The 20539-nt window shown below is 44.4% G+C and overlaps 1 protein-coding gene across 1 annotated transcript; it reads right to left on the bottom strand.

Annotated features, from left to right (window-relative positions):
• Positions 1-1932: 1932 nt before the first annotated feature.
• LOC146855473 (uncharacterized protein F54H12.2-like) lies at positions 1933-20110 on the bottom strand. The gene is made up of 2 exons (XM_085651145.1): positions 19130-20110; positions 1933-2070 (listed from the first exon to the last, which is right to left on the bottom strand). Exons 1-2 carry the CDS (start codon positions 20108-20110, stop codon positions 1933-1935), a joined length of 1119 nt encoding a protein of 372 aa, XP_085507271.1.
• Positions 20111-20539: the final 429 nt, after the last annotated feature.

Here is a 20539-nt window from a genome sequence, read left to right as displayed (position 1 = left end):
AAATGTATTTCCAGGATCCATTATTGCTTTTGTACCCATTTCAGCCATTAACTGGAAGGAGGTCAAAAGCACAAAAAATAGCAAAAATAGGCTATGTCCCAGAAAAATGCCAAAACTGTGTAAAAAATGTTGGGTTTCTGACAAAAGTCTGGTATCCCCGAAAAGCTGGGAAAATGGTGATTTCAACCCCGCAAACACTTTTTTGATAACATTTGCAGGGAAAAACCCAGATGCTTTCATTTGCAGCCCGTTTTTCCCAGTTTTCCGAAAAAACCCAAAATTTTGCTGTATTTTGGCTCATTTCTGTAACCCCTCTAGGAGAATCCACAAACCCTGAGTACCTTTAGAATCCCCATGATGTTGGAAGAAAAGGACGCAAATTTGGCGTGGATACCTTATGTGGTCAAAAAGTTACAGGGGCCTCAGCGCGCACTACCCCAAATTGCCAAAAAAGGGCGTTGCACAGGAGGGGAAAAGGCCTGGCAGCGAAAGGGTTAAAAGCGCGCTAAGCGCGCTCAGCGATAATTATTGCTGGGGCTTGATAATATGCCCCCTGGTGTCTTAGCACCAGCAGGTGGACCCTAGCAGTGTGGGTTCTCTTTGAAGGCTTGTCCACCACAATCCATACTGAAGTTCACCTCCAGTCTACGAAGTAGCAGACCCTAGAGCAACAGTGACTGTGTCACTGAGGTCACAGAACCTCTGAGAAGAGCTGGCTCTAGGGCTGTGTGACCGGTGTGACCACAACAGGCGCTGACTTTGAGTGGGGGCGTCGTATATTATGGTTTTAGAAGCACTTGATGCCTACTTCTTGGCCTCCAGCAATTTTCGGCAATAATAAAAATGTCATAACTCCGGTGAATAAACTTCTTCCTAGAGCGAGATCGGAGTTTTGTCTAGTGGAAGTTTTGACTCATGGAAAGATAGCGCAGAGGGTTAATGTGCCTGCTGCAACGAAAATGTACCATGCCCATAACAAAGTGCACATATTGTAAATAGGTCAGTGGGTTACTGCATTTGTCAGTGAGATCCTTTTGCTACTTGCAGTTTATAAGTTAAAATCCTAACAAAGAACAGGGAGCTATTAAATTTCATCTAAGAGCCGCATACAAACTGCAAGGCATAAACTAGCATGTTATGTTTTTTTCCCTAGGCCTTTGATTATCCTAATGTTGCAAAAAGTGTTCATTTGGATAGAAATCAATAATAATTATTAAAGAGAACCCCCAATCATGGTATTAAGTTTTAAAATCTGGGTTTGTGTTTCTCCAGATCAATCACTATTAAACTATACTGCCTACTAGAATGGTTATCATGTGACTCCTACCCCTTGCAGTCCTTTGTCTTATGTAACATTTCCTATACAGTGATTTACACACATAAAATTGATTGTCTCTGTGTATATTGCTGACGACAATAACTCCATGGCTCGGACACAAATGGCTTGTGCTTCCACTTTTAAGCATATTTGGGATATTCTGTGATTAGAAACATATCCCACTTTGTGAATTTATTTTAATTTCAATAACTCATATTAATCGTTAAAATAATCATGTGTATCCATTGGTTGAATTACATAACATAATAAGCTGTAACTGGTCAGCAAAATGCAAAACAAATACTAAAGATTGGGATGTTTTGCGCATCCTGGCCACACCTCTTACTCCGCCCACTGATCCAATCCTCAGGTTATTCTCGCCGTCTGATTCTCTGCACACAGTTCCCCTACTTTTTTTTCCCCACTTCGACCACTGTTAGTAATGCTGCTTTTTCTTGAGCTTGCCGGCTAGCACAGTTTTATGCCAGTCAGATGAAGTCCACCACTGTAGTTTGACTGGCGTGCGGCCCTAAGCCTAATCCAAGAGAAACAAAACGCTCGAAAAATCGCTGTCCATTGTTCTTTCACATAGCACCTCACTTTGTGGAACGAGATTACTCCAGTAATACAGCCTTACAGTTTAAAGTTTTCATTTCAATTGTACCCAAACGTGAGCAGGAGAGAAAAGCTTTTGTAATCTGATACCGAATTGACGGCAGGTGCCTTTTCTGGCCCTCGAAGTAGGCATCAGTCTAATTGTAAAAAAACACGCATTGGTGATTATTAGATTAAGTGAAAATTGATAATGTGAGATAAGGCCACAGAAATCGCAGTCGCCCTTTCCACAAAACTTTTGCCTCACATTGGAGATTCCCTCTGCACACCACACAGTCCAGTAAACTTGTTGAAAGTGACAGAGATGCACATTTATTTGCCAAAGGTTAAATTCCGAACAGTCCTGTGTTTAATATGTATAGCTATTAAAATGCATTCTGGTCAGGGCTACTTGCTATAACAGAGCCTCTCACACGAAATGTTAGGAGCATGTCATAGGTACTGGGTTCGCCAAAAGCAGGGGGTGGGAGACGAACGAGGTGTGAGAAGTGTAATTTTATTTGTACCCAACTCACTCCTACTGGTAATGATGCCCCGCCATTCATAGCTGCTAAGCTGAAATATGGGTGATTTCCTCGGAGATAACTAGTTTTATCCTGCTCTAGAGACGGTCTCAAACTGATCCTCTCTTCTGGGCTCTACTTAGGAATATGTTTTTTCTGTATGCTTGTTTTGGCTTCTGATGTTCTAAACCAAGTATTGCAGAGAAACATTACATTACGTTAACATAGAGTGGATAGCTAAGTGGATTAATGTGCATGCTTTTTATCACAACACATTTGTATGAGGTTTTCATCTTACGATAGTGACTTAACTCTTTCCTACTGTGTGACCCTGCAAAACAGTTTGTTTACTTTTGTATGTGCGTCTCTATAAATTGAATCAGAGACCAATTTGTGATCGGGTGGGAGGCATGTAAATTGCTACAAAGAGTTAAGTCTGTAGGAATTAATTTGTTAGTATCACTACCAATCTATACATTTATCTGACACCTAACCAGCAGACTCTAGAGATTCTCATTTTATGATATTGTGTCCTAAGCTTTAAGATCGTCAGTTTGCACATTTTGCAAATTGCCTGGACAGTTGTTTTGCTGTCTTAAAAATTGTTTTGAGTGCAGAAGTGAGTGGTCGTGGTGCAGCCCTTGTAAATATTCAACCAGCAGCTGACCCCTGATTGCAGGGGCTGGTTTCGACTGTTGATAAAAAAGTTGATTTATTTGGAGTGTGCCACGTCTGGATGCAGAGTTCAGATGGAAGGAACCAGTAGAGCAGAGGGAAGGCGCCTGGGAGGCCTTGCACCAGTGAGCACGTCTAGTGAGGCAGCCGATATTGTAACTTGTGACTGACAAGCAATCACACTTGCATACTGGGCAGACCCCTGGGAGGATGGAAGGGATGGGGATGTTTCTGAAACAGGAGGTTGGCTTTGTTACTCGAGGCCAATTGTTTAGCTAAATCGGCCCACAGTAACAAAATAAGAAGGCTACTGTGACAGTCTGCTCCAAGCCCATGATGCTGCCAGCCTCCAACTCTCCCTCAGAGCCGGTGCCAGCAGCAAGCACAATGTAGGGCGCATGCTCAGCGTGCACACAGCTTAACACGTGCTGACCCAGCACTGCTTTTTTTCCCTTTTTTAGATAGACATCACCCCATCCCCAGGACTGTCATTCAATCTGGTAGCCGAAAACGATACAAATTTGATTGCCCTAGTGTGGTTAGTCTGCCTGGTGCCCGTGGCCTTTGCCCTCGTCGCCACCATGGTACGCATTTGCATATTATTTGATGCTTATGTTGCATGTGGCACAGAGCATAAGCATTAAATAATATGCAAATGTTTACCTGGACCCCCCAGTAGTTCCTCTCTGCAATATGCAGGAGCCACTCCCTTCTGATATGTGCAAAAGGCTCCCTGGGTGCTTCTGTTCCAAGGCAGAGTGACCTCAAGTTTTAGACCAAGACTGTGTGGGGCTTTCTCCTGTGTTGTCGAGCCATGAGGGTAGAAGGCAGCACAGGCAGAGTGGACTGGTGGTAGTGGTTATAACCTGCTAAGTTTGCATTGTCCAAACTTAGTATGTGCCATTTTCATGCGTTATGGCCTGGGTCATAGGTGCTGGAAATAGGCGTGTGGATGCTGCTGCAGCAGCCCCAAATTAATCAGGGTAGAGTTCAAATGGGGAGTAGCCAAACTAATGCTTTAAAAAAAATTATTTTCATCTTGTCACATTTACTGTGCATTCAAAGATAGGTCAAATGGTAGGCTATGTTATCTGACAAAGTGCTGTTTATTCTTCATAGGACTGTAAAGTTAGTGGCTTTTGTAAAACAAACTGTCTGTAAAGAAACTGCATACATATTTCAAAAGTATATCGGCATTTAAAGAAGTGAAGCACATTATTTTGTAATTCTGAAGTGTGATGAAAACAATGATTTTATTTGGAGCAAAATTAAAAAAGACACCTTACTTGGTGATGTGCAAATTGTAGATATTTTCTAAAACCCAATATCCACTCATAATCGTTTGACTGGCACATAGTTTTATCAGTAAAACTGAAAGTCAGTGGCATTTTTTGACAATTTCAATGGAAATGTGCTGTCTGTAATTGACAGAGCACTGCTACAGAATGCTTTAGTAATATGCTTGCAACAGTGGTTTCCAAAATGCTCCACTGCTTACATTACCACACCCTCGCCACCTCCGCCGGAATGAGCAAGGCTAATTTGCTATGCTTGTCCTTTGTGTGAAGCTTGGATTTTTCACAATCCTAACACTTCAGTGATGCCATTGTCACTTTAGCCAATTTGTTCCAAAATTGTGCTTTAAATGCACGTTTGTTTTAATCTTTTTCAAAATGGTCATGGAGTAGGGGAACCTCCTATCAAAACCTTATTTGAGGAAGGCTTCCTTGCTGAAATTCAGATTGGGTATTACATCTGGCTTTCAGCAGGGCCAGTTGAGGATGTGGGTGGAGCCAACAGAGGAAATGGGTGGAGCCAACAGAGGAAGTGGGAGTGGCCTCCTACAAAAATGTTAGCACCTTGACTTAATATTTTACAAATTAAGCACTGGTCTGTGGGTAGTGTAAACAGCTTATACAGGTTCCTTACTCTGTCTAATATATATATATTTTTTACGTTACATTCCATGAGCCGTTTAAAAGAACACTGGAGAAGACAAGTGTAAGGCTAAGAGGTCGACGACACCATTAAGGGACATCACAAAGACAGTCCCGAACACCTTGTCTACAGCAAAATGTGTGAGTAGGCGTGTACGACAGGGCAAGCTCTGTTCATACTACACCCACATACAACAGAGAGACGGCACTGCCGTGAAATGTCAAATCAATCCCTCCTCCAACATGATCAACACGCCTACAGGAATGTCTATTCTGCACAGGGAGGGGGACAACAACGGAGACGTGCTTACAATCCCAGACACCGTAATGCCTTTTCTGTGTAAAAGCGACGGTGCGTATCTGAACCCTCTCCAGGCCTCAAATGGGGCTTCTCATCTCAAACAAACCCACCCTTAAGAAGAAGCTGAGGGCCCCGGAGCCCCAACCCTGTCCTTTAACCCTTAAGAAGATGCCTGTAGTCCCAGATTACCAAACAATGCCTTTAAACCTCAAGAAGAAACCTGTGGTCCTTGAGCCCAAACTACGCCTCTAGATCTCTTACTAAAAAATGTTGTGACGCCTGTGAATGAACCCTCTACATCCCTGATCTCTAATGGTCCAGCGGCTGTGACGGCTGTTGTAGAAGATACGGTACAGCCCCAACCCCCTAAAGTGAATCGCCTCTCAAGAAAATATCTTAAGAAGAAGCAAGGGGTACAGGCGTTACAAGTAGAAGCAGTAGCAGATCCCTTAATCAAGCCCATTACACCACAGGACCCTTCCCATACCCTGAAGCCCTCTATAGTTTCAAATAAACTAACAGCACCGGAAGAGGGGCTCCCCCTAGACCAACCCCAAACCCTGCTATAATCATGCCTGATGGGCTTAGGAACTCAAAGAGTCTGAAAATGCACAACCCTCAGGAGCATCTTATAACGGCAGCAGCTGGTGTCTCAAGGCATTGACAGGGTTGGTAGACAAACTTGAAAGACCAGCAGAAGCAGCGCACAAGGGTCCTTCTAACACGTACAATGGGGATTTGCATATGGCTGTTAGATATTCACCCGACCACAACCCCGACAATTCCTTAGCTGATAGGGCCCTCGATTATTTCGACAGCCATTTACACTACCCATGCCATATGTCCCCTATTACCCCTCTGGGAGCGTACGACCCAACCACCCCCGCATTCAGTGTAAATCACACATCACCCCTAGCAATATACGACGATAACAGTAAGGGCTGGGACGACTGGTCAAATCAGGACTTGCAGGGCGTATTTAGTGTGGATCCTTCCATGGCCGCCCCGGGGTGTTCGCACTGAAACCCTGTTTCTATGATCCCCCCCAGGCCCTCAGTTACAGAATGGCGTTGTGGCGGATGGGGCGAGAGAAGGTCTAGGGGTGTTACAGGTCATTGTACAACCAGGCACTGTATTCATCCCTAATCCGCCGCAATATGATTCTGTAAACCCAAAAGAGGTACTAGGGGCCCATTTGAAAGACATACAGCTGGCGGTCAGAAAGCTAAAATGCCAAGCGAACACCGCCACCTTAAAATTGGGGATGTGTGGTAGCGATGACAGGGTCGGGCTGGAGGCGCAGCGGAAGATACTGACAAAGGTTGACCAGTGCAAAAGGGTGATCCTCCAAACGTGTCAAGCAACAGTGTCCGACATATGGAGTGTCCCTGCGTGACTAGGCCTACACCGTCCCCTAAAGAACCAACATGCCCCGGGTATTAATAAAAGTACGCACAAATCAAAATATAGCAGTAAGGTCCACACGGTACTGACAAAGTCCCTGCGCTTCTTACGCTTGCTCAAGCGTAAAAAGTACATGGAACCCCTAAAAAAAAAGTCATACAGTTTCACAAACAGCGCCTGAATCACATACACCAGTACCATGCACCCGGGATTACATAAGTTCAGGAGAGAACATCCTGCAATTGAAGGGCTCGAGGGGTAGAGCGCCAACACTCCAACACCAGGAACACCCAGAAGGTCCGTGGGATGGGTCTGTAGCAGAGGCCTCTATGAGCACGTCGCCCACAGGCACAAACCATACTGTTCAGATAGGATGGGGAAGTCTACCTAGAAAAGCATGGTCCCGTAAAATACAGAAGTGGGCTAATAGTGCTAAGCAGCACAGGCTTTTAATAAGTAAACTAAAAAAAGCCAGAATATGAGCTAAAACGCGGCTTAAAAGACCCCCAGAGCCCTTGCTAAACCAGAATCCCCAAAATGATACAGCAGCAAGCTCCCAATCAAGTCAAATTCCTCAAGATGAGGATTCAGAGACCGTGTTTTTAGAGAGCGTTAGAAGCTACAGTCATACTGTAGAGAGATTTAACGCTATAGAACACTACGAGGAGTTTAGGTTTATTAACCTTCACCAGATAAGGTCCTCCACTCATGGTGTTTTAGCCATACATCAGGCTGTGCAAACACTCATAGAAAGGTTGTTACGCGATGTGGGGCCTAATGATTTTTTCCAGCTACGCTTCCAGGGGCAGGGTTTTGACAGTCCTTTGTTTACCAAACGAAGGTCCCTCAATGTGTTTGACGCAGTGGAATTTTTAGAAAACCTCTCGGGCTTTTACAGAGTAAGGCTGAACTAGTTGCCTATGGCGCTTTTAGAGTCATAGCCCTCATTGTACGGGGTCATGAGGGGGGTGTTTCCAGGCCTTTAAAGAGCGTCCTATACAGCAAGATAATTGGTAGGAAACAACGTTGGCTGCTCAACTCTAGCAACGGAGCAGCCAACACCTGTCTGACAGACAGCATCGTTGGGTTGCTGATGGGGCGCAACACCACCGATGTGGTCATCAAGTCTAGAGCGGCTAAAGCCCATAAGGTTCTTGAAATACCTCCAGACCACATGGTCGGCTTTGGCGACATAGGCCTTTTTGAGAACTAATTCGCCATTACGGTGAAAGTTCTTTATCACAACGGTTCTTGGATACACGTTGGGCTAGGGCTGAGGAGCGGGCCCTGATTGCGGAAGACAGGATCACCAAGCGACACCAGCCGTATGCGGAACCGTGGGGGGATATTCTTAGGGCCTGGGAGGCACACCACATGCCGGACCGTCCTGCGGGACCCTCCTTGCCGGAGTCTACGGTCTAGGGTGTTCTGGGAGCTGGGTACTGGGAGATCCAACCTCCCCCCTTCCCGCTTAGTGAAGGGCACTGCGCCCCCTCCACTTCACCCCCCACATTCCCCCCTTCCTCTCCCCCGTCTATACCTGGAGATTCGATGTCTATTTTCTCTCCCATTTAGGAGCACATGGTCCCCTGGCAATTGTTAGGTGCTTTTTTCTTTTTTTTAACTCCCCCTTTTTTGTTTGTATGTGTGAGTTCCATATGATAATTTGATAGGCACAAGTTGCTTCTTCGAATTGTTCTTTATTACTTGCTTTGGCCTTCATTCTAGGGGCATGATGAGTGTGTAATTTTTATTTTTTCCGTTTCCTTCTTTTCTTTTTTCCTTTACTTTATATAGACAGTTTTGTGGGGAATAGCCCATAGGAGATCATCGTGTGGTCTCCGCGGTGAATGTTTTGTAATTTTCCCCTGACTGTTCCAACTTATTTGCTTTCCCCACTTCCAGGTACTACAACATTGTACTGCTTTCGAGGCGGCGCATTGGGGGTCATTCTATATTCAAGAACATGCTTTGATGTTTATTGTGTCTTGGAATTTCTTTTTCCTTATGTCTGTGCATAAAAAGTCAATAAAACAGATTTTCACAACGGTTCTTGGAAGTACTTTACAACCAGGGAACGTGTGAAAAAACAAGACCGTATATGTCCTTCACCACGAAAATCACTTTTACGGTATCTTGAACCTTAAAAGTTTTCTGGGAGTCAAGTACGTGTGCACACATTGAGACCATATATACAACACTAAGGCACATCATCAGTGTGAAATACACTATAAGATGTGTCAGAGGGGGTTGCGTCATAGACGTCGCCCTGAAGGTGAGGTGCCGCAACTGTAAGATGTTTTGTCGCTCGCAACACTGCTTGAGCATACAACGCAAAGCTGTTAAATGCATCCCTAAAATGGATTGCCAAGAGTGCGGCCGGTATGTGGTGACAGATCACAAATGCAGAGCCATGAAATGACCAAGGTGTCAGACTCCATGTAGGGTAGGAATTGTACACCGGTGTTACATGGTTAAAGGCAGACCCCAGACCAGACCAACCTAACTATATTTACGCACACCATCTAACTTCTGATGACTGCTGGGAGTTTGAGGGGCGAACGTGCGTTGGTGATTTCCTTAATACATTCATTCAATCCAAATTCAAAGGATATACCATGCTGGCCCACAACTCAAAAGCATACGATTCATTCTTTATTTTACAAAATATGATTCGTGAAAAGGTACAAGTATAACTCATCACTCAAGGTTCCAAGCTGATGTTGTTAATGGCTAGCCAGTTACAAATAAGGTTCATAGACACCCTGAATTTCCTACCCAAGAAATTGAGCAAGCTGCCAAAAGCCTTTGGTTTCCCCGGGTGTAAATGTTATTTTCCACACTTTTTTAACACCTGGGCGAACCAGAATTATGTGGGGGCCATGCCGCCACCGGACAGCTACGGGGTTGAATATATGATGCCTGCTGAGAAAGAGAGGTTTCTACAATGGTACTCTGAAAACCGTGAAAAGGAGTTTCATTTTCAAACGAGTTGAAAGCTTATTGTCAGGCTGATGTACTGATCGTGCAACAAGCATGCAACCTCTTCAGAGATGTTGTGGTGTCTATGACTAAGAAAGTCTGGCTCTTGAAACCCAAGACGCCTCAAATGACAAAGACGGTCGAATACATAGACTCTTTTCAAAACATCACGTTGGCCTCCATGTGTATGTCCATCTACAAGCACATGTTTTTAAGACCAAAAAGTATCGCTCTAGTGCCGCCAGACATCTATAATGGTAAACAGAAACGTTATTCAACCCTATCTATCCAATGGCTCATGTACATCTCTGAGAAGGAAGACATACATATTCAACACGCCTTACAGGGTGGTGAATACCGCCTGGGTCCCTATTACCTGGATGGGTACGCTGTAATTAAGGGAGTGCCGACGGCCTTTGAATACAACGGCTGCTTTTACCACAGCTGCCCTCAGTGTTACAAACCCCACGAGTTTAACAAACTGATGGGTACCAAATTTGAGCACTTTCACAACCAACTCTGATGAGGGCCCAATATGTTGAAAAATGTGGCTTTGCTATGAGGGTCCTTTGGGAGCATGAGTGGTTAGATATGCTAACAACCGACACAGACCTCTGCTCTTTCCTTCAGAGTCATGATTTACCACAACCTCTGGAGCCCCGCGATGCCTTATTCGGGGGTCGTACAGATGCCATACAACTGTACAGGGCCGTTGGGGAGGGTGAGAAAAAACACTACTATGATTTCACCAGTCTGTACCCATTTGTGAACAAAATGAAGGTATACCCCTTAGGACACCCCACCATCATATATAGAGACTTTAAGCCCCTTTCTGAATACTTTGGGCTAATCAAATGTGATATCTATCCTCCAAGGCAGCTTTATTTTCCAGTGTTACCATACAGAGTGAATGGTAAGCTGATGTTCCCCCTCTGTCGAACATGCGCAGTGTTTAAAGAGGTTGGTGGTTGTAGTCACACCGAAGAACAAAGGATGCTCACAGCGACATGGTGTAGCATCGAGGTCCAAGCTGCCTTAGAGAAAGGCTACAGACTCGGGAGAGTACACGAGGTGTGGCATTTTAAGAGGACCACGACACGTCTCTTTTCACGCTACATTAATTTGTTTCTCAGAGACAAACGGGAGGCCTCAGGATATCCCGATTGGTGTACTAGTCAAGATGCAAAGCAGAAATACATCGATGACTACCACGCTCACGAGGGTATATGTTTATGACCCCATTTGATAGAGATCAACCCAGCCCACCGACAGTTAGCCAAACTGTGCCTCAACTTCTTATGGGGAAAATTTGCACAGCGCACAAACATGTCAAATACAACCTTAATAACAGATCCTGACGAACTGTTTAAGTACCTTTGTGCCCCTTGTTACGAGGTGTCCAACTGCAAGTTTATCGATGACGAGACTGCGGCTGTGTGTTGGAAATACACAAAAGTACCCCACAACGTGTAACAACAAACATCTTCATAGCCTGCTTAACGACAGCCCACGCCCGTCTAGAGGTTTAAAGGGTTATGGATAAACTCCAGGACCGCTGCCTGTATCATGATACAGACTCTGTGACTTTTCTGAGTAAACCTGGTGATGAAGATCCTCCTCTTGGGGATTATCTAGGTAATTTGACCAGTGAACTCGATAAGGATGAACATATAATAGAATTTACCTCATCCGGACCAAAGACCTACTCCTACAAAACAAACACCAACAAAATGTGCGTGAAGGTCAAAGGTATAACTAGGCTGTCCGGAATTTGGTTAAAACCGACTCTGTCCAACAGTACCCTACCGGATGAAAATCAGCTGACCCAGTTTAAACCGAGTGTCACTGATTTTCATTGCTGTTGCGCCACTTGATGGAGCCACAGCATTGCAGATCAAACTGTAATTTAGGCCCGAGAAGGAAAGCAACTCGGAACGTGCGTCACCCCCATTAAATTCGGGGGGACACATTGGTCTGCAAGGTTGGTGGGTGTGGCCAGGTCCCATTTAAAATACTGGCCGGAGTTTGTCTGGCCCCACACACCTCGCCACACTTCAGGCAACCACGACGACGAGACTATGACCAGACGACGGCCGCTAGTGTTCCAAGGCCTAGTTTGAACCATCCAAGGTAAATGTTGGGAGTGTTGTACTTGTGCAGTATACATTTATTAGCCCGGTCGCTTTCACTTATTCAGGTTCCTGTGTTCTTTGACCTCATAGGTCATGAAGTGCAGTCAGATCTATTTCAGACTGCAAGGTTAGTTCCATAAAGCGCTTGCCATCTGTAATGTATGTGGTGATTAGGGTGCTGTGTGCTGCGGTTTCCGTTGTTGTGGTTTTCCAACTCACAGGGCCTGCCACTTACCCTGCTGGGGCAATGTTCTCAATGAAGGTGAATTTCACGGGTTCCAGTGAGTCAAGTACTTGCAGGCTTAACGAGGCTTTGTTGTTCTTGCACCCCTTTGTAGAGCCCCTGCATACGATGTTGCATCCAGCTCACCCAAGATAAGTAGGCAGGAAATTAATAAAGGATTGTGCCTGAAATTCTTAATGCGGCCCATGAGCAAGGGCCAGAGCAACACCAGGCCCGTGCCTGGCTAACGTGGGGGTGGGCACTGGGGAAAGAGGCGGCACCCTCAAGTTTCTTTCTTGCGTTTTTCAATGTGCTAGTATTGCTTAATGCGGCCCATGAGCAAGGGCCAGAGCAACACCAGGCCCCCTGCCTGGCTAACGTGGGGGAGAGGAGCTGTTGTGGTCTGCTATTTGTCTGCATGCGGCCGCACCCGATTAATTCACAAGTCTTTAAAAAGACCATTTACTTAACGAGGCTGTGTTGCTCTTGCACCCCTTCGTAGAGCCCCTGCAAAGGGCATTCAAGCACCGCCATACGATGTTGTTTAATGTTTGTATTTTACAACACATTAAGTTCCAGCAGCTGTCTTTCACATTTCGTTCCAGATGTTATAATGCACTTTGAATCTCACAGTTTCATAGTTTTCTTGCAAGTTTTACTTGGAGCAATACCATCATAGTAAATACTGTAATATGCAGTGCACAACCTTTAGAAGAAAGAGCAATTTCAGTGATCTATCTAATTCATAAACAGCCATTTTCCACTGTGATTCGCTTTGATGCCAGATGGTCTAACCTTTTGAAAGATAGAAAGCATAGTAGTAAAGCACCATCTGAACATAAAATATAGACAGGAGATCTTTAGCAAAAAAACTATTTTAATGTTGGTCTGTCTTTCTCCGCAATCCACTCTAAAAAAGTAGCTTCATATATTTGCACTCGTCGAAAAAAACATCTGTGAGAGACCTATTGCGCAAATTATACTCAGTGTAATTTGCCTCTTTGTAATGCCTCTGTTGACATTTAAGCGCACGGGAACAATTTACTAATTAATTCTCATCATTTTCGTGCATGGATCTGACTTTGCTTATATGAAATTGTTAAGCACACCGATTAAACGAGAAATGACCCCAGTAAACTAGGCTAGAAAATGTGATTGCTGAAATAGCAAACCAGTTATCATTCTTTTACAAAACATGTTTTTGTAATCATTGTGATACTGCAATGGCAAGATTTCAACTTCACAAACTCAAACACTTAAAGCATAGACTCTTCCATAAACCTTGAAAATAACAGCAGGAGAGGATGTAGTCTAATGGTTAGGGCGGTCGACCTCAAATCTGGCAAACGGGGTTCGAGTCTCGGCAATGACGCTCAACATCCAAAGAATGTGCCCTTGTGTAACGCAACAGGTGCTCATGTGAAGCGCTTCAATACCTTCAGGTCGAGTTAGCACTATATAAATCTCCGAGGGGAAAAAAACAGCAGTGAAAACCAGCCTAGGTTTACTCAGAGCCGTGCCATCATGCTACGTGACTTGTGAGGAGTGCCCAAAACCATGACCATGTCACTCAGCTCTCACTTTCTTCAAATGACAACACATTTCACCCAGCTCTCACTTTCTTCAAATGACAACATTGATTTTAAATGAACTATGAGAACTGCCTGCGTTGCCTACAATGCCCAACACCCCCAGAAATCTCTCATAAATTACCCATACCTGGAGAGTCACAAAACCTGTGGTTCAAAAAAGTTCTCTCTGTACCTCGCAGTTCAAGAGGTGTGCATTGCACAGACCCTCCCTTTTCAGGTAAATTTCGGAAAGTGCTGACTTAACCTTACAGACATTAAGGCCTTGCACCCCTGCCCTGGGGTGCTTTTAGCCTATTAGCTCCCGTGACCAGAACTTGTTGTTTCTGTTACTCATTGCAACACAAGTGCGCTCTTCCCTGTTTGCACTGTAGTCACCTGACCATGAAAATGTTGTCTTTCTCATTATTTTCTCAACAGTACGCAACCGGTTTCCAAGTGTTTTTTTTATTGATCTAGTTTTCGCAGAACATGCCCCACAGAATAAAGACGGCAGAAGATTTTGTGCTGGAAAACAAAGATTTCATGGTTGAAGAAGAGCGTGGGCAAAAGATGTTAATTTGCAGGTTTTGCAGAGTGACTGTCCCAATAGTAACTGGGAAGACTGCAAGCCGAATTGCTGAACATCTTGTCACCAAGACCCACTTGAAATTGAAAGAGCCACCTAATAGCGACAGTCTATGCCAGATATCTCTGGCTGAGACAATGACATGCTTCAAAAGAAAACAGGAGGAAGAAAAGGATGTGGCATGTGAATTTGTACGTGCCCTAGTACAATCGGGAGCCAGCTTACACCAAGCCGATGGACCGATTGGGAATCTGTTCTGCAAGCGTGCATCAGCATGCAAAACATTACCAAAAGCAACACAAATATATGAGAAATACCTACCAGAGGTGTTCCTTGCAGATATTGAACATATTTCAGAGTTACTCCAAGGTGATGTAAAGATCTCGGTTACCATTGATGAACCTCCAGAGATGCGTGGCGACCCAGCAGTGGCAGTGCTAATCACATTTTGTGATGCAAAAAAATGGATGGTACAGACGTACCATCATGGCAGATCTAGATGTACTGGAAACATGCAACACAGTGTCACTTGGAATGCTGCTGCAGAGAGTTCTTACCAAGTTTAACAAAGATTGGAGTGATATTTTTTGTATTTGCAGCAATTCAGCTACGTATATGAAAAAGTTATGTGATGACCTGTCAAAAGCAATATCTGAGCTGAAGTGGTTCCCTGTAAGAGATCCTTGCCACTTGCTAGATGGTATGCTGAAAGCATCTTTACAATCTTCTGAGCTAATGAAGAATGCTATCGATTTTGTAGTCCATTCAGGTGCACTGTTTCGTTATGCGCGGGAACTAAAATGCAAATATTTCTCATTTTGTGTTTTGTGTGGCAGCAAAGAAAGAGTCATCCCAACTGTGTCATTTAGTCGGTGGTTCTCAGTCCTAGAGGCCGTGAATGCAATATTATCTATGTGGTGACCGTTTACTGAATGTTTGCATAGTGATGATGCAAAAGGCAAGAAATGTGAGGATCTTTGGGTGCATATTGATAGTGATGTAAAAAAAAAGTACACTGTACTGCATACTTAGATTTTTACAGGAAAACATGACTGCTGTAGTGGACATAATCACTCCCTTGTCAGAAAACTCCCTTGTCTACCCAGCGTTCAGCATAATTGGTGTAGATGTCAAACATCTCCTCGAGAGTAGGCTAGGCGACACTTTTAGTGACTTTGGCACTGCAACATGTTCCCTGTTAGAATGCTTGCCACTTGGTAAGCAGAGAAGTGTTGAGGACCAGTTCAGGAAATTTTATTTTATAATGCATGAGAAATGGCTAGCTATGATGCATAGAAATGTCCCTTCAACAACCATGGCATTTGAAGTCAACGAAGCCTCACTTTGGCACTCTGCACAAGTGTTAGATCCCTTCCATAAAGGGGAATTTTCTCCAGACTTCGAAAAGTACAGCTTCATTTTTGACTGCTTTAATACCTCTGAGGGCATATGCTGCAGAATCTGTCCCAGAGAATGTCAACCTTGAGGTGCACCAGTATTGGCATGGAACGCTACGTCAGTGGCCAGAGTTGGCAAATTGTGTACTGGCTGTTTTGGCATTGCCAGTCTCAAGTGCCAATGTCGAGAGGGCCTTTTCACCCAAAAAAAAATGTACATGGGAAGAAAAGAGAGAGCGGGAATTACCAAAGAATCACTGAAGAAATATTGGATGGTGTACTACAATAAATTCGACTTGCAAAGATGTATTTGGACCTCATATACACTGTACGTACACTGTCTATATACCATGCATCAATGAAGAAAGCAAGCAATAATAAAAGCAAAGCGTTCCATAAACACCGGTAAAACACCGTTTCAGTTGTTTTTATGGCGCGAAAATGAGTAATCACTGAAAAGCACTGTTTTTTTGAGGTATTGAAATCACTGGAAAACACTGAAAAAACACCACCAGAATTTACCAACAATGGAAACTGAATACAGGAAAGCCTAGGTATAACATTAAACGTCAGCAACACCATAAAATCAATTTCGACAGTCTGAAGGATCTGGTGCACGAATACTCTGCATCGGACGATCGTGAAAATGATAAAACCATAGTTGTTAACCAACCATGCATAGTCAGATCCAAAAAGAAGTGGGAAATTACAACCCAGCCCCTACATAAAACCTTACGCGTTGTTTTTGACAAAATAGGTCCTGACTACGGACTATAAAACACTGCCGTATGGTTATTAGGCGCATTAGAGAGGTCACCACCACACTATGGACACCAGATTACAGCATCCGTTCTACTGCGTATTAGCAGGGCCCTCAAACTGCGGTAAAAGCTACTTTATAAAAAAAGCTCTTAGAAAATGCTGCCGGTGCTTTATCCCAAACACCTAATAACATTTTGTGGCTTTATTCGTGCTGGCAAGATCTTTATACCAACCTGTCCCGCATCTTCCCTCATATCAGATTTATAGAAGGCATACCTGATAATCTCAACGACGATGAGCTGCTGCCACCGACCCTTGTAAACATGGTAATTGTCGATGACCTTATGCGTGAAGGTGGTGACCATCCTGAGTTAGAGAGAGCTTTTACTCAATATTCACACCACCGCAATCTAAGCATATGCTGCATTGTGCAGAACTTGTATTACAAGGGTAAGAACAGTCGCTCTATAGCACTCAATGCCTCATATCTTGTTTTATTTAAAAATCCCCGTGACAAACAGCAAATATCCGTCATAGCTAAACATATGTTCCCGGGAAACACACACTTCTTCATGGAGGCCTTTAACGACACTACAGCAAAACCCCACGGCTACCTGCTGGTCGACTTAAAAAATAACACTCTAAAAGACTACCGACTGAGGGCTGATATTTTTCCCCCTGATCTCCCAGGGCTTTCACCCCAAAGACCAAGCCCAGAGCCTATAAAAAGCCGCGCTGAAGCCCTTTAGAGACATTTGTAGCCCGGCCCTTATAACCCAGGTGTTGACCATGTCTGACCGTCTACGCCGCAATTTGGCCCTCCTGAAAATGTTGGTTACAGCCAGTCCCCAGCACAGAAAGGCCCTCTGCGCTGCTTCTGACGATTTAGTGGCGGCCATTCCGGAAATAGCCCTAAACACTCTAAAAGGCAACGCCCCTATATCAAAGAGCCAGTTACAGGTGTTGAAGAAGAAGCGACATCTTATCAAGAAGCTCAGTAATAAAAGGGCCTCACTCATTACCAAGAAAAAATGGTGAAACAGTCTGGGGGTTTTATAGGCTCATTGCTGGGCATAGCTATACCCTTAATTACAAGCCTCCTCTCGGGCCGGTGATGGGCCGCAAAGATGTATTTGGTTCCTAGACAACAGCTGGAGCAACTGGGCTCTTCTGCGGACAAGACCTGGGATATACGGCAAAATGAGACTCTACGACTGGATGCTGAAATTAAAGACATTTTGAGCCGTACGGATCTAAACCCGTATGACAAAGATACCCTTTACACCAACACCCTCAAAAATTTTCTAAGCTACTACAAGCAGTAGGATACCGATAAAAATAAGCCATCTTTATATGCCCCGGACTCTGAACAGCCAGCAACGCCTGTGCCTGCTACGCATCTCCAACAGCCGCAACCGGCCCAGACCCCCCCCTCTCGGATATCTTTGTTGACCTCCAAAAAAAAATAAGTCAGAGGCACAGGGGGGCAGGGCAAATGTTGATGAGTAAACTCTAAAGACCTAACAGCGTGGAATGAGCAAAGCAAATTTCTCTACAAGGCATAGCCGGTTGTTGGTTCACACATGTACGATCTAGTCAAAGGTCTCACGCACCCCAAGACCCTAACGCATCAAAATGCTCCTAGAGGTTGGGATCAGTTTCTACGAGCCGCCGCTGAACTCAACATCCCTTCCACACTCGTGGGTAATAACGATCACTGCCGTATGCTTGAAAGTTTAAAGACACCCCTGCCACCATCGCCAGCTGCCTCTGACGCCCCACGACTATCCCCCTCTTGGAGCACCCCACTTTCGCCATCTGTACGGAGAAAAAGGCCGCTGTCCAAATCCCATACGTTAATGTTTCTACAGCCTTTCTGAATAACTGTGCCTATTACATGTATAATCGTGTCTGATTTTTTCTTCATATATTTCTTCAGTAATCGATGTCATTGTAATGCGTAACCTACATAACTGTTTGTAATAAACACTTTTATAACTTTTCATCGTCTCACTCGTCTTTTAAAACATTTTTAATGATGGTGTATGTGGCAGCATAGAAATACAGAGTTTGAATGCGTGTTTTAAAAGTGCCTTTATTTTAAACGTTCATCATTAAACATACACACGTTACAGGCCCTTACAATTTTGACAAACGTTATATTCTGTTTTCACAGGTCTGACTGATGCCCTTGTGTTTTCTTTTACATATTTCATAGCTTGACTGTCATTGTTAACAAGGTCACTCGAATATAGATTTAAGAAATTTCTAAACGCCACACCCTCCGACATTTTACTGATAAAATAAATATAGTGTTCCCCGCATGTGATAGCTAACGAATCCTGGACCCTTAGCTTGTTATACTCAACCCTCGCTGCTGCTTTTTTCACAAACTTCAATATGTGTTGTGTATAGATACTGTGCTCGGGGAACTCTGCTGAACTGTCAAACACTGTAACCTTGTCACTATCTATAAACACGGCCGCCCAGTGTGTTCCACCCTTGTAATGAGGATCGGTGTTAAAGACTAGGGTGCGTGGTATTTCTAGCCGTATTTCAGCTGGTAGCCCATCGCTAGGGAAAGCACCTAAAAAGTATTTCCTAGCGTATTTATGCCTGCTTAAGAAGTCCTGCATCTCCCCAGTGTCCATTTCACAAACGTTTTAAAGATAGTCAAACAAAATCTGTCTGGCATGGTTGATCTGAATGATGCTGTGAAATACTGAGAATATGACCATGTTCACATTCGTACGTAGCGGATTACTAAGTCGTATTTCAGCTTTTAGATTGCCGTTGACCAGGTTGTAGTGATCGCCGTCTTCCATGTCGGGAGTCAGGTCGAATGCGAACAGCGTGTATCCGGCCCCATAGCCTTTTCTTGACGCGGCTATCCCGCAGTCCCGTAGATGCTTCCTGGTTATCGAAACTAGCCCCTGATATTCCCTGATGTAGTTGGAGGTTATAAAGCTGGGTGTGTAGGGTTTTGCAGGAATCACAGTGCCCTCGTGGACCAGCGCAGCGTAGTTGATGTTGTAGTGCTTAAAATTGAAGGGGTTTGAGGCGTAGACGCCGCTAAAAGGTGTATTGTCCACAAATCCGATGATGATAAGCTTCGGGAATTGCACCAGAAATAAATTCTGTTGCTGAGTTAACCGGGTACCGGCCGGGATGCTGAATACCTTCAGAGCTACTCTTTCCACCTCGTACCTGGCGTTTGATATTTGCAAAGCGTCGGCGTGAGTTAGTCTGACGCTCGGGGACACTTTTATCCTCTTTACAAACAGACTCGCTGACAGTATGTCCAGCTTGTACTGGTCCGCATCCCCGCTGATGAGGCAGAATGAGTCCTTGTTCCGCGTGAGCTTGATCTTAAGATCAATTCCGTTGATGAGCAGTTTATTTTGGAAGAATAGGTTTGAATGTATGCGGCCCAGGAGGTCAAACTGGCGACTGCCCCCCGCAAAACGTGCTCTTTTTACAAAGCCCTGATTGTCACCGTCCAGCTCCTTGGCTTCAAAGTGTCCGTATGTGTCTTTGTAGAAGAGCCCTGCTGAAAGCTGCATGTCGAGGGTGTCGCTACTGTAATTTAGAATGCGCTCGAGGTAGGCTCTGTAGGTGTACATGTTATCGCTCTGTGTGATGAGACGATCAACCAGGGTGATGTCCACCTGATTAAACAAGGTTGCTAGGGGGTAAGCGATCATAGCTACTTTAGCGTCTGCTGCTTTGTCGTAACCATCTGCTTTTACGAATTTACACATAAGATGGAGTCCGTGTTGTTGAGATGCAAATACATATCCGTGGACCCCGATACATAAAACTCTATAGGGTCCCGAGGCGTCAAAGCGGCTAAAGGCGATACCTCCATGAAGAAGCTGTTTTCAATGCTCGTCTGCGTGGGCTTTAGAGTAAATAAGTCTAACTCGGATTTGGCGCACTCACCCGATGCACAATATACGAAGGCCATGCTTTAGTTTGCGCCGCTTTAAAAAATATTTACTTTAGAGGCGGTTCTCTTCCTCTTCGAAGCTCTCTTCCGTCTTGGGATTTTTCTTTTCTGAGCGCGTTTTGAAGAACTCCTCCTTTTTTTTATAAGGGGCAGGTGGTCCTCTGTGTCTTGAAGCGCGGGGCTT

The sequence above is a fragment of the Triturus cristatus genome, chromosome 4_1 (assembly GCF_964204655.1).
Source record: "Triturus cristatus chromosome 4_1, aTriCri1.1, whole genome shotgun sequence".
NCBI classification, from domain to species: Eukaryota; Metazoa; Chordata; class Amphibia; order Caudata; family Salamandridae; genus Triturus; species Triturus cristatus.
Note: the sequence above shows the minus strand (reverse complement) of the source record. Positions and strands in the feature narration are given on the sequence as shown.